Genomic DNA, 14,350 nt, shown 5'->3' with positions numbered 1-14,350 from the left:
TATTGCAGGAAGGAAACAGACCAACCTTATTCTCCTAGCCATTCTTTGATAGATATTTGGAGTAAAATCATAATGCTGACTGTAAATGGATAGTTCATGTTCCACATTCTCCTGTGAGTCTGAGAAGATGCTGTAGTAAAAAGGATAAAAGAAGGAGAAAATCAGGATATGACCATTTCATTTTTATCCAGAATAAAGGGGAAGCGGAGATTATTTTGGTGGTATAATCAAAAGTAGTATTAATATTAGTAGTTTAAATGCTTAAAAGTAAAATGTTGGTCATGTTCTGAATACTGAAATAACAGCTGCTCTAAGTCATTTAGCTTGCAGCAAATGGTATTGATACAGATTATTAGTTCTTAGTTTGCTTAGGTTTCTTAAGTGTTAAATTTTATTTTTGGTTTTTATATGGTGCATGCGTATTATAGAAACCTTGGAAAGTGTGAAAAAGAAAGCAAAAGTGGACGTTGTCCTTCTCTGCAGTGAACTGGTTTCTATTTCAAATTTTGATGTTCTTCCAAAGGCATGTACCTATGTAGATTTTACAAAATTGATCATGCTTTGAATATAATTTTGTATTTATTTTAACTGATTTGATCATGAGCAGCATTTTGTCCTTAACTGCCTTTGAAAACAGTTTTGATAGCTACAAAATATTCCATCATTTGAATGTACCATAATTTATTTACTCATCACTTCTTGATGAATGTTTAGATTTCTTCTAGTTTTTCAGTATTATGGATATTCTTGAGTTAAACATCATTGGACATAAATCTTGACCACCATGTTGATTATGTCCTTGAGATAAAGTCTTAAAGCTTTCCCATTCATTTAAGTACGCAGTCCACTCAAAGCAAGCATGTGCTCTAAAATTGCATGTTTTTTTCTTTTTTTGACAAGTGAGATTTTTTTTAAAAAATTGTGTTCTGGTATGTTGTGCTTTAGTTTTTTGGGTGCCTCATTCCATAACATTTCACTTTTCTGTTCATAGTCTCTTATATGTGGTCCTTCATTTGACATAGCTTCCATCGTTCCATTCTTGGAGCCACTCTCAGAAGATACTGTTGCTGGCCTCAGTGTCCATGTTCTGTGTCATACGCGTTTGAAAGAGTATGACCAGTGCATAGACAGGCTGTTAGAGAGATGCCCGGAGGCAGTCATCCCGTATGCTAATCATGAGCTGAAAGAAGAGAATCGGGTATGCTTTTCAGATTATGTTTTTTAGTCTTTATCTCTGATAATCAAATGATAATTTTGTTGCCTTCTCTGCAAAATGGGGACAGATTATGCCAGTCCAACCTCACAGGACTATGTGGGTCAGAAGAGCATGTATGTTTAATAGGTTACATGTTTTGAGTACTATTAGAGGCTGTTAACATGTATTGTGCTGGTATGTTATCTTCACTAAAAATCTGTTGTTTGGAGACGAAGTCCCCTATTACCTGAAGATTTTGAAAACATAATGAATGATGAGAAAATCCTTTGTGGGTTATCTGGTCTTTAAGATTAGAAGAGTTTTTGATTTTATAGTGGTATACATATATATGTACAGTATACATATTGTTAAGATTTTCAAGGTAAAAATCTGACTTACGTTATAGTTTAAGCAGAAGACTTTGAACAAAGTCTTTGCCTTAACCAAGTTGATGTATTTTTCCCCTGTGCTTCCTTGCACAATCTTTTTCTTCCTGTTAGAAATCTGAGTATAAAATGCATCAAACTTTAAAAGTACTCATTTTTTCCCAAGATAGACTTTGTGGTGGAAAAAACTGCTGCCTGAACTTTGTCAGAGAATAAAATGTGGTGGAGAGAAATATCAACTTTACTTATCATCACTAAAAGGTAAAATAATCTTTTTTGCTTGATTATAAATTTGAGAGTCTTCATTTCCGTAATTTGCTGAAACCTTGCTTTCTCATGTATTTTATGTGATTCTCAAGTATGGTGAAGAGGGTCTGAGCTTGAGGGTCTGAGAATTACCTGGAGAGCTTACCTTTAATGTTCATATGCTTCCCTTTCACCACATTTGATATTCATGTATCTTTTTTAGCTCTTCCCTGGGCTTCCCTGGTGGCTTAGACGGTAAAGCGTCTGCCTGCAGTGCACGAGACCCGGGTGTGATCCCTGGGTCGGGAAGATACCTGGAGAAGGAAATGGCAACCCACTCCAGTACTCTTGCCTGGGAAGTTTCCATGGACTGAGGAGCCTGGTAGGCTACAGTCCATGCGGTTCGCAAAGACTTGGACACGACTGAGAGACTTCACTTCACTTCACTTTGAGCTCTAGAGCTGATTCCTCTAAGTTAATTTTTTCAAACACTTAACAGTTTATCATAGAGAAACTCACAGCCTCAGTATTTTAAGAATTGGAATAGCCATTAAGACAAGTCCATTTTGTTTTAATGATCTGGGTGCTTAATTTACTTCATGCGGAAATTAAGATTATTTATTATTAGTTGTAATTATAAGCAAGTACTGAGGAATGACAAGTTTCTCAAAGATTTAGAAGCTTAGTATCTCTAAATTACACAGTATTGTATAGCAAAGGTAGTTACTGTTTGAATTTTTATAATTTGTAGTCATTTATAAATATTGATAGCTATATGGTCTTGTTTCTCTTCTCTTATGTGTTAATATCACTTGTTAATGGTTGGCTTGATGACAAAGGTATGGTTCTATTGATACCAATGTGCCTAAAATATTAGAAGTTGACAGTGTGGGAATTGTATTTTCCAGCTGAGGTCACTGACTTTAAGTGTTAGGCAAAGCTAGTGGCCATTGGATGGTGGTTTCTGGAGATCCTCATTTAATTAAAGGTGTATGTTTGTGACTGGGAAGATGAGGAATGTTTATGCTACTTGTCCTACCCATCTGTCTGTGTGATATTTTCATTTTTGGAGGGTAGCAGTGTCAGGTGTTTGATTGCCCAGTCCCATCTGCATCAGATTTATCACATAATTTTGAGCTGATTATTCTTGTTGGTGGATCTCTTTCTGGAGCAGATACCTCACATCTTCGTACCCCAGTAGTGTCATTATCTTAGGCAAGACTCTTCCTTCTTCCTTTTCTGATCCACATTCACAAACTCTCTACCCGTAACTTACGCATAGTCATTCCTCCCCATGTTCATTTTTCTGTATCTTTAATATGTGTGTGTTCACACACATGTGCATATAGTGTATGTGTGGCTCACAGAACTAAGTGCTGTGTGCAATTTACCTTTATCAGATTGTAATACCTTCAGAGCTGGAATCATGTTTTAACATTTTTCATGTTACACTTTCCTTGCCAGCAATGTGCTTCCCCATAGGAAGAGTCTCTAACTAGATACTTATTTGAAGGGAAGATACCTGAATAACCTCAAGTCCATTTTTACTGGGGAGGAGGGGGTTGTCTTTATGTTGGCACCTGTGGTATATCTAGAAGAGACCAGGATTGGAGTTAGAATTGGAGGTGAGTTCCAAGCCTTCTACTTACTGAGTAAGCCTGAAGCAAACCAGTTTTTTAAGTGCTTGGGACTAATGAGAAGTTCAAGACTGACTATGGAGTAAAATACTAGGCAAAAATCGCAAGATGGTATGGTTGAGATGGAGATCATGGATTTATATATTAATAATATACTATTATTAATATAATATAATAAATGTTTAATATAAATGTAATATATATAAAGTTTAATATAATAAACCACCACCAATATACTTAGCTTGGATTTCTTGCTTTCTAATGCAGCATTTCTCAGCCTTGTCAGTACTGACATCTTGGACCAGATAATTTGTGTGTAGGTATCTCCTGTGCATTTTAGGATGTTACCAGCATCCCTGGCCTCTACCCCCTAAATACCAGTAACACTTGCCCAGGTGAAATAGAAATGTCTCCAGCCATTACCAGATGTCCCTGGGGGTGGGGTAAAACTGTAGTTGTTGAGAACCATTGCACTAAAACAGAGCCACTAAAAATGGGGTTAGTGATTGGCTTAATTTGTTTCAAGGAAATACTTATTACTATTTTTGAGTCAGTGAACTGTACTTCTTAGTAAAAGTTCTAGCACTGTAGTAAACTATGAAGTTTAAAAAGTCATTTTAAATTCTACTAGCCAGAGATAACCATTTTCAACATTCAACACACATTTTCTAGACACACTGGAGGATTTAAAGTACTGTACGGATTTATGATATTGACCTTGTTCTTGTAACCTGTATAAGTGAAGTGAAAAGTGAAGTCGCTCAGTCGTGTCCAGCTCTTTGTGACCCCATGGACTGTAGCCTACCAGGCTTATCAGTCCATGGGATTTTCCAGGCAAGAGTACTGGAGTGGGGTGCCATTTCCTTCTCCAGGGGATCTTCCCGACCCAGGGATCAAACCTGGGTCTCTCGCATTGTAGGCAGACACTTTACCGTCTGAGCCACCAGGGAAGCCCCCCAAAAAATACTGGAGTGGGTTGCCATGCCATCCTCCAGGGGAATCTTCCCAACCCAGGGATCGAACCCAGGTCTCCTGTACTGCAGGCTGATTCTTTACCATCTGAGCCACCCAGGAAGTCCTAACCTGCATAAGCCCCTCACTAATTGGCAGAAGAGGAGAATAGGGCAGTGGCAAGATTTTTGTTGGCTCTATAATTACAGTGGTTCCCAAATCAGTTTTTATATATGTAGGTTATTCTTACAGGTTCCACATTTAGACCAAATCAACTAGTTTAATAGGAAAGTGTTGATAATTCATGAGTTTTGCAAGTTAGTAATTGTTTATTAAGATTCTATTTCATGTCAGTATGTCAGATTGCATCATTGTCTTTAAAATAATTCTCTAAGGACTCCGGAAGCTAGTAGGTGGTACCACTGCATGATAGATGAGGAATCTGAGACTCAGGAGTGTGACCTTCTCAAAGTCACCCAGGGCGTAAGTCGAAGAGTGATCCCTGCCCAAGTCTGCCTTGATTCCAGAGCCAGGGATCTTTTTCACATGTTCCTGTCATACCATTCACTAACTTTTTAGCAACAAGAGCATGTCATTCCTTTGTGTAAGGGGTGATTTAGCTTGTGTATATTGGACAGCTGGCTTTGAATGGACCCACACATACCTGAGCAGAAATTTTTATATTTCAGTTACTCTGCAAATAGGGTAAGTGGTAGGCATATAAAAATCAAACAGAGAATGGCACTGCAGAAGGTTTAGAAACATTGTTCTTAAATGTCATTCCCTTTTCTTCCCAGCAGAGGGCGTGTATCAAGAAAAATAGAGTCGTAAAATTAGTTACCTTTGTAAAAATGTTTACCAATTTCCTTAATATTTAATATTCATTATAACACATTTTGCAGTTTGAGAAAAAAAGTAAATAGTCTTGAAAACAGATTTATGCTTATAAACATGAAAATCCCAATAGAGAGGAACAGATTTAGGAAAATGGCATCTAACAGTTAGGGCTTCCCACATAGCTCAAACGGTAAAGTTCCTACCCACAATGCGGGAGACCTGGGTTCGATCCCTGGGTGGGCACAATCCCCTGGAGAAGGAAATGGCAACCCAGTCCAGTACTCTTGCCTGGAAAATTCCATGGACAAAGGAGCCTGGTAGGCTATAGTCCATGAGGTCACAAAGAGTGGGACACAACTGAGCAGCTTGACTTTCACTTTCACTTTCATCTAACAGTTAATGCCGTGTGTGTGTGTGTGTGTGTGTGTGCGCGTGTGTACGTACGCGTGTGTGCATGCATGCATGCTTAGTCGTGTCTGACTCTTTGTGACCCCATGGACTGTAGCCCGCCAGGCTCCTCTGTCCATGGAATTTCCCAGGCAAGAATACTGTGGTGGGTTGCCATTTCCTACTCCAGCGGATCTTCCCAACCCAGGGATCGAACCCATGTCTCTTGAGTCTCCTGCACTGGCAGACAGGTTCTTTACCACTAGCACCACACAGACAGTCTATAAAGGAGCTGCAGTATAGTCTTAACATTAAAAACAGTGTTCAGTTGATTGTATTTTCCTATAAATGATTCTAGAGAGAGTAAATTGTTAGAACTGTAAAGCATTTTTAGATTTAAAAGACTGTTTTTTTTCCCTCTCTCTTACCATAGTTATAACATTTTGCCACCTGAATTAGCTTCTCACTGGTTGAGTGGTAAGAGAGTTGGGTGAAAGGCAGAATCTCAGTTCTAACTCAGATATTCTTTCTTACAAACAGAAACACTGTCAGTTGTTGCTGTGGAACTAGAACTAAGGGATTTCTTAAACGTCCTCCCAGAAGATGGCACTGCAGCGTTTTTCTTGCCGTATCTTCTTTACTGCAGTCGAAAGAAATCATTGACTTGAAAGTATCATTTGAAGTGTACCACAATGGCACATGACACTGAATTTTGAAAAGCTGAATGCCATATAAACTATATATATAAAGGATTTTTATATTGAATATGTACATATACTGCAAATGCTTTCAGTCTACTTACCTCAGTGTTATTACTAATTTCATAATTTATGACCTGAGTCCATTTAATTGTCCAGAATGTAAAAAAAGCTACAAGACATTGGAATTCCCTCAAAGAAAGCATATATTTTTAAAGGTAGAGGCTGACTTTTATACCAAGAAACGTCAGTTTACTGTGGTTGGAGCCACGACAGTCTTTTTCGTCCCAGGAACACAAAACAGTTTGTAAGTGTATTCAAAAGAATGTCATTCCAAGCAGTCCAGAACTCAACCTTCTTGATTTTTCCAGATTTTTCTACTGTGTCACTTTTAAAAACAATAATTTTCCTTGAGAAAGATTTTATTGTTTTCCCACGGTAAAAGATATCAAACTTTATTTTCTTGTTACTTTCAAAGCTCATGCTGAGTTTCTCTGAATCAAATGAAATAAAAGTTTACAAAGCTGACTTTCTTCTTGTCTGGCTACTTATGTAATTTGTTGAATGCATGTCTTTCAGTCAAAGTTTTGTTTCCATTTTTTGTTGATGTGTACTCTTGCTCTTTTAGCTAGAGTGTATGTGAAAAATAAAGAAATATAAAGACCTGTGTCTTCTTTTTTTAGCTTCTTATTAAACAATTTTGAGTCCAAGTTCAGCTCACTGATTGTGTGCTTGACTTTAGTTAAGACTGGGCGAAAATGCTACTCACTTGGTGTTTCTACAACTATATTATGAAAACTTTTCTCATGATGGCAGTGTTTGTTTTTACCAGAATTTAATTTATAGATTATTTCTCAACTCTGTCTTTTTCCAGTTCCAGATTAACATCCTTTTGACTTCAAGGGTTCACAAAATTCAGATAGGGAACATTTTATTTTTAAATGTTTAAATAAATATTTTATTTTTAAGACATTTTAAATCTTGTTTTATTTTATTTAAAAATTTTTTTAACTAAAAAAAATAAAAAATTTTAACAGCTTTGAAAGTGTTAGTTGTTCATTTGTGTCCAACTTTTGCGACTCCATGGACTGTAACCCACCAGGTTCCTCTGTCCATGGAATTGTCCAGTCAAGAATACTGGAGTGGGTAGCCATTCCCTTCTCCAGGGGATCTTCCTGACCCAGGGATCTAACCCAACTCTTGTACATTGCAGGCATATTCTTTAACTTCTGAGCCACCAGGGAAACTCCTTTAACAGCTTTATTTAGGTATCATTGATATATAATAGCTTCCCAGATATATAATTGATATATAATAGCTTCTAGTGGTAAAGAACCCACTTGCCAATGCAAGAGACCTAAAAGATGCTGGTTCAATCCCTGGGTCGAAAAGATCCTCTGGAGAAGGAAATGGCAATCCACTCCAGTATTCTTGCCTGGGAAAACCCATGGACAGAGCAGCCTGATGGGCTACAGTCCACAGGGTCGCAAAGAGTTAGACACAACTAAAGCAACTTAGCACGCATGACATGAAATAAATGGCACATCTTAGAAGAGTATCTTATTGATTTTTTATGGCTGCTGTAACAAATCATCACAAGCTTAGTGGCTTAAAACAACACAAAATTATCTTATAGTTTTGTAGATTAGAAGTTCAATGTTGGTCTCACTGTTTTGAAATTTTATTATTTTATTTTGTCTTGTTTGATTTTTTATTTTACTTCCTCTACATCTGTGCCCCTCTCTCCACTGGTCCATTAGGAATGAAGTCAATAGTACATTAGAAGGATTAATGAGAAGCCAAATTTTGGAAACATTTCATTGAATCTTATTTATTTTTATTGAAATCATTGAATCTTTAATAGTGATCCTTTAAGGACTGTCCAGGACAACATCTAGTCATAGATTTTTTTTGTAATACAGTTTTGTAAAGCCCTACCTAATGGTGGTGATATGAATCACTTATATTAATCAGTTATATTACCAGATGTATTCGAGTCAGTTGTGTCAAAATACAGTCTATTGATCTTTAGATATGAAACAGTGTGACAGTTTTCTGCACAAATGTACAACATGTGTATTTTCAGTCTTTTTTTTTAACGCGTATAGCCATTCCAAAGTAAGCCTTCTATTCAACACTTTCACATACATTGTTACAGATCATTGTTTTTTCTTTTTTTTCCACTTATCACCAATTTATTTCTTTCATCCAGACTTGATCTCTATAGAAAAAGAAATTTTAAGACCATTATTAAAAAGAGCGTCTATCATGCAGTTAAAAAGATTAGCACATGGTGCTTTAAGTGTATTCCAATTTTTAAAGGTTATGTTGTTTAATTATTCTTGATTCATTTATATTTTTCTGCTCTTTATATGTTTAAAACGCACCTCTCATTCTGCTGCTGCTGCTAAGTCGCTTCAGTCGTGTCCGACTGTGCGACCCCATAGACAGCAGCCCACCAGGCTCCCCGTCCCTGGGATTCTCCAGGCAAGAATACTGGAGTGGGGTTGCCGTTTCCTTCTCCAATGCATTAAAGTGAAAGTGAAGTCGCTCAGTCGTGTCTGACTCCTAGCAGTCCCATGGACTGCAGCCTACCAGGCTCCTCCGTCCATGGGATTTTCCAGGCAAGAGTACTGGAGTGGGGTGCCGTTGCCTTCTCTGCCTCTCATTCTAGTACTGCTTTATTGAAAGAAAAATTAACTTTCCTTCCCATAAGAACCTTATTAATTATAAAGGGAAAAATAGTCACTTTATAGTAGAGAAACCTGGCAGACGTGTCCTTAATCAAATGCTCAAAATGAACACAACCAGTAACTGAGCAGATCAGCATCTTGCATCTCATGACGTGCTGAGAAAAACACAATGAATAACCTGAATCTGATCATGAGGAAACCTTGTCGTTTAGTCGCTGAGTCTTGCCTGACCCTTTGCGACCCCATGGACTGTAGCCCGCCAACCTCCTCTGTCCATGGGATTCTCCAGGCAGGAATACTGGAGTGGGTTGCCATTTCCTTCTCTAGGGGATCTTCCCAACCCAGGGATTGAACCTGCATCTCCTGCATTGCAGGTGTACTCTTTACCACCGAGCCACGTGGGAAGTCTGAGAAAACCTTAGACAAACCAAAACTGAAGGACATTCTACAAAGTGACTGCCCTGTATTTTTTAAAAATGTCAAAGTGGTAAAAGGCAAAGACCAAGGAACTGCTCTAGACCAAGGAGACAAGAAGACATGTCAGCCAAACATAGCACATGAATAGGAATTTCTTTTTCTATGAGGAACATGAGTAGAATAATTGCGGAAATGCGAAAAGGGTCCTGATTTTGGTAGGTATACTGTGTTGATATGAACTGTCTTGTTTTCAGGAAATAGGAGTATATGTATGTATAGTATCTGTAGTCTTTGTGGTTAGGGAGATAGGAGAAAGGATGAGAAAATAGATGATGCTGGGCAAACTTAACATTTGGGGAATCTGGGTTAAAAATATACAGGGATTTTTTTTGTACTGCCCTTGCAACTTTTCTGTAAGTCTGACATGGTGTCCAAATAAGTCAAAAATTCCTTTTTATTGAGTTAGTATGTGGTTAGATATTTGCCAAGCAGAGCACTGAACTGGATTTGGGCATCTCCTAGAAGTACAGAATATACACTCCCTATGTATCAGGAACTTAAAACCAAATAAGCTTTTCTCCTCAGACAGCTTCGAGAGGTTATCTGGCTGTTGTGGCAGTGTCAGTTTAAACAAAGTACTGTTTGTATTTATTAGGGGAGGTCTTTATTATGTTTCTTCAGGTAGAGGAAATGAGGCATTACTTTAAGCATGACAGGATATCCACAGTTCTTTTCCAATGATATTTTTTCCTTGTGGAGGAAATTGTCTGTCTCCCTGTGCATATTACTGAAAAATTTCACTATAACTTGATTTTCTCCCTTGTCTGTGTCATGGGAGGCTGAAATTCTCCTAAGATTTAGAATCAAGGTAGACTTGGCCAAAGCTTTATCAGACTTTCATTTAAAGATAATTCAGACTGACAAATGTGGCTCCCCATTTTTCTGTGAATAATTCAAACTATCTTTTTTGTTCATAATTGCTTCTTTCAATCTTTGAAAAGCCAAATTTCTCTTTAATCTTTTTTTCCAACTCATGTTTTGCCTTCACATTTGCTGTTTGTTCCACAGTTTTTAGCAGGACTTTTTAAAACAGTTTCCCTTTTCCTAACCAAGCAAAGTCACCTCCCTCGTCTCCTCCTGGGCTTATCCTACAAGAGGACTCTCTTCCTTGTCTCTGTTGTGTAGACTTAGCCTATAGCAGCTTTCTCTGCATATCAGGCATTTGCATACTTGAATTTCCAGAATGCCTGCCTCGGTATTCCTTCACTCTGGATTATTTCCCTAAGCAGGGTCATCCTTTCCTGTGGTTTCCATGTGTGCTAATTTTCTTTAAACCGTCTAAAGAAAGGTTTTCTTTCTCATCTCTGACTCTGCCCTGTTCAGCAGTTACTGGCATTACATGCAGTGGTGTTTGTCTGGATCTTTGGTGTTCTGATGCTCTCAGTACCACACTTTGTAATAAAGGGTTTTAATGGAAATAGTTTTTCATATAATGAGGTCTTTGTGTAGGAACAGGAACAGAAAACTTCATTTATACCAGTGAGTAATCTTTCAGTGATTTTTAGTATTTGAAATATATTTACTTCTATATTTTCTTTCATTTATGTGTTCACTTTTATGCCAGTTTGATGGGGAAGTACAAGGAGTTGTTTTCTCTACATCATTTCCCCTCATTGGATTTGCTGTTGCCAATTCCAACAGTTTTGAACTCAGAAGACTCAGGAAACACCAAAGCCTGCAACCATAAAGCAGGAATTTTCCTTTTTTCTAATCTCAACTTTTAAAGTGGAAAAATATTTTATTTTAGGTGAGTAGCAAAGTGATTCAGATATATATATACGTATATATTTTTTTCAGATTCTTTTCCATGATGGGTTTTTATATTAAGTACAGTATAGGACCTCTGCTATATAATAGGTCCTTGTTTACATATTTTGTATATAGTATTGTGTATATGTTAATCCCAAACTCCTAATTTATCTCCTGCCCCCTCACTTCCCCTTTGGTAACCATAAATTTGTTTTCTATGTCTGTGGGTCTGTTTCTGTTTTTTAAGTTCATTTGTATCATTTTTTTATATTCCACACATAAGTGATATCATGATATTTGTCTTTCTCTGACTTAATATGATTATCTCTAGGTCCATCCATGTTGCTTTAAATGAGATTATTTCTTTTTTATGGCTGAGTAATATTCCCGTGTGTGTGTATGTACCACATCTTCTTTATCCATTCCTCTGTCAATGGACATTTAGGTTGGTTCCATGTCTTGGCTATTGTAAACAGTGCTACAGTGAACACTGGGGTGCATGTAACCTTCTGGATCATGGTTTTCTATGGATATATGCCCAGGAGTGGAATTACAGGGTCATGTGGTAGCTCTATTTTAGTTTTTCAAGGAACCTCCATACTGTTCTCCATAGCACCTGCACCAATTTATATTCCCATAAAAAATGTAGGATAGTTCCTTTTTATCCACACCCTCTCCAGCATTTATTATTTGAGGATTTTTTTGATGATGGCCATTCTGACCGGTATGAGGTGATGTCTCATTATAGTTTTGTTTTGCACTTCTCTAATAATTAGTGATATCGAGCATCTTTTCATGTGCTTGTTGGCTGTCTGTATATCTTCTTTGGAGAAATGTCTATTTAGATCTTCTGCCCATTTTTTGGATTGGGTTGTTTGGTTTTTGATATTAAGCTATATGAACTATTTGTATATTTTGGACATTGATCCCTTGTAGGTAGCAGGAATTTACTCTTTATGTAATACATTTCTTTGGTATTTAGTGTTTATCCGTTAAAGGGCTATTTGTTTTTCTGTGATTTTATTGTATGCATGTGCTTACACAGGAGGGAGTGTTCTTGCTGGGATGGGCAGAGCAGGGAATTTACATTTTTTTTTTCCTGGATCATTGCTATGGTCTAATATTTGTGTATCCTCCCCCCACCCATTCATATGTTGAAAGCCTAATGCCCAAGATGATAAAGTCTTTGGGAAGTGGTTAGGTCATGAGGTTGGAGCCCTGGTGAATGGGAATAGTGCCCTTATGAAAGATGCCCTTAGAGAGCTAGCTTGTCCCTTCTGCCATTTGAAGATATAGTGAATCTTTAACCCAGAAAAGGACCCTCACACAGCTGTGTTGACACCCTGATCTCGGGTTAACAGACTCCAGAACGGTGAAAATAAATTTTTGTAACATGAACTTGGGCAAACTTGGGCAAACTCTGGGAGATGCTGAGGGACAGGGAGGTTTGGCATGCTGCAGTCCATGGGATTGCAGAGTCGGACACAACTGGGCGACTGAACAACAATGTATAAGCTACCAGACACAACAGTGTATAAGCTACCCAGTCTGGTATTTTGTTACAACAAAATGGACTGAGTTTTGTTAACCGGTTTTTGTTACAACAAAACTTAGCCTGAATGGACTAAGACAGTCATTGTCAAACAATAATCAGTAATGCCTCCCCTTCCCACAGAAGCACAGAAAGACTCTGTTCTGCCTGATTGACTATTTGAAATTATATTTGTTATATGAGGTTGGTGGGGGGCTTTTTCCTGTACCAGTTACTACCTAGAAAAAAAAGTGTTTTCTATTTAAAAAGACATTAAATTTTAAATGTGCCTTTTGTTAAATCACAACTACTCTCTTACACATGTCAGTTTTAGGACTGTGGATTACACTGCATCAAATTGGTGTCAATTTGTATTACTCAAGAAACTATTGGTGCTGTATCAGTACCAGCTATCAGAAGATAAGCAGTGTCCCACAGCATTTAACAGTAAAAAAAAAAAAAAAAAAGAATCCTGCTTGGAGGTAGAGAAAGAAGAAATCAGGGTAGCAAATTCACAAATGTTTCATTTGGGAGCAAGTATACAGACGAAGTTGTGCATCTTAATTATATTCATGACATATGCCTTCTAGAATCACTAAGTGAATACTCACCTTCGTTTGGTAGAACGGTGTAAGTAGTTTCCATTCCGGCATGAATGTGGTCGGTCACATGGCAGTGGAGTAACCAGATTCCAGGTGTTTTTGGAGTCATTTCTAAGGTTTGGTATGTCCCAGGGAAGAGGTCAAATACATCAGAAGTATAAACGCCCCTGTGCTTAATTAGAAAAATGACCAATATTGTATATAATCTTTATTATACGAGAGAGTTCATTCAAATAATCTTTCATTGGCCAATTCAGGGATATTAGAAAAATGACTAAATCCATTAAAAAAAGAAAGAGACCCAGCGTATTTCTGTGCGTAATACAAAGATATGTGATCTTTGTTAAACCCTTGGCACAATGGACCAATAAATGGATGTGAAGGAAAGATGTGATAAAAGTGAATTCAGCAGTCAGTAACACCTCACTGTTCTGTCTTTTTATCAGAGCACTGGAGTTACACAAGGAATTTAGCCATGACCTCATTTCAGTCTTAATATCACTCTTGCTAAACCTATCCTAGATGAGCTGACTGACTGTGAAACTTTAAGACTGGTGGGTAGTGAGGGGAGTAGGAAAGGAGGCCAGTGGAGAAGCCAAGACTGGGAGCAGTTCAGGTAGAGTCTTGACAGAGTACTTGGTATTTCTACAGGGATGGAACTGAAAGTCTGCTAAGGAATAAAACAAAAAGCGGTAATAAAATGGTTCTGTACTGTGCTTTGTGGTAGCTTCTGAATTTTCTACATTAACTCAAAGGTAAGACAAAAGCGTTTCCAAAAGGATTGTATATTCCTGCTGAAACCAGTGCTGGGTGAGAAGTCAAAGTGGGATTGAGACCTGGGAACCAATCAATTGTTGGACACCAAACTGCTGATCTTGTTCATTTCAGGCTATTTACAATCCAGAACTTAGAACAGGCAAAGGTTATAATAAAGTCTGTTGTTTCTACTCTCTAATCCATC

The 14,350-nt window shown here is 37.7% G+C and overlaps 2 protein-coding genes across 6 annotated transcripts in view; one reads left to right on the top strand and one right to left on the bottom strand.

The window, feature by feature from the left end:
- The window catches only part of HPS3 (HPS3 biogenesis of lysosomal organelles complex 2 subunit 1), a 41,286-nt gene extending 34,286 nt beyond the window's left edge, over positions 1–7,000 (top strand). For 2 of the 4 annotated variants that reach the window (XM_061419106.1, XM_061419093.1), the window contains 3 exons: positions 992–1,198; positions 1,752–1,842; positions 6,180–7,000. In XM_061419106.1, the coding sequence (XP_061275090.1) occupies positions 992–1,198; positions 1,752–1,842; positions 6,180–6,307 (426 nt within the window). In that variant the 3' untranslated portion in view covers positions 6,308–7,000. Of the gene's footprint in view, positions 1–991; positions 1,199–1,747; positions 1,843–6,179 lie in introns of those variants that run through there. The other 2 variants (XM_061419100.1, XM_061419111.1) reach the window with 2 other exon arrangements.
- CP (ceruloplasmin) overlaps positions 1–14,350 on the bottom strand; it is a 60,291-nt gene that overhangs the window by 4,629 nt on the left and 41,312 nt on the right. Inside the window, exons 18-19 of one of the 2 annotated variants that reach the window (XM_061419080.1) lie at positions 13,399–13,561; positions 26–130 (exon numbers count right to left, since the gene is read on the bottom strand). In XM_061419080.1, the coding sequence (XP_061275064.1) occupies positions 27–130; positions 13,399–13,561 (267 nt within the window). In that variant the 3' untranslated portion in view covers position 26. Of the gene's footprint in view, positions 1–25; positions 131–8,152; positions 8,559–13,398; positions 13,562–14,350 lie in introns of those variants that run through there. The other variant, XM_061419086.1, reaches the window with a different exon arrangement.

This window comes from Bos javanicus, chromosome 1 (assembly GCF_032452875.1).
Source record: "Bos javanicus breed banteng chromosome 1, ARS-OSU_banteng_1.0, whole genome shotgun sequence".
In the NCBI taxonomy this organism is placed as follows: Eukaryota; Metazoa; Chordata; class Mammalia; order Artiodactyla; family Bovidae; genus Bos; species Bos javanicus.
Note: the sequence above shows the minus strand (reverse complement) of the source record. Positions and strands in the feature narration are given on the sequence as shown.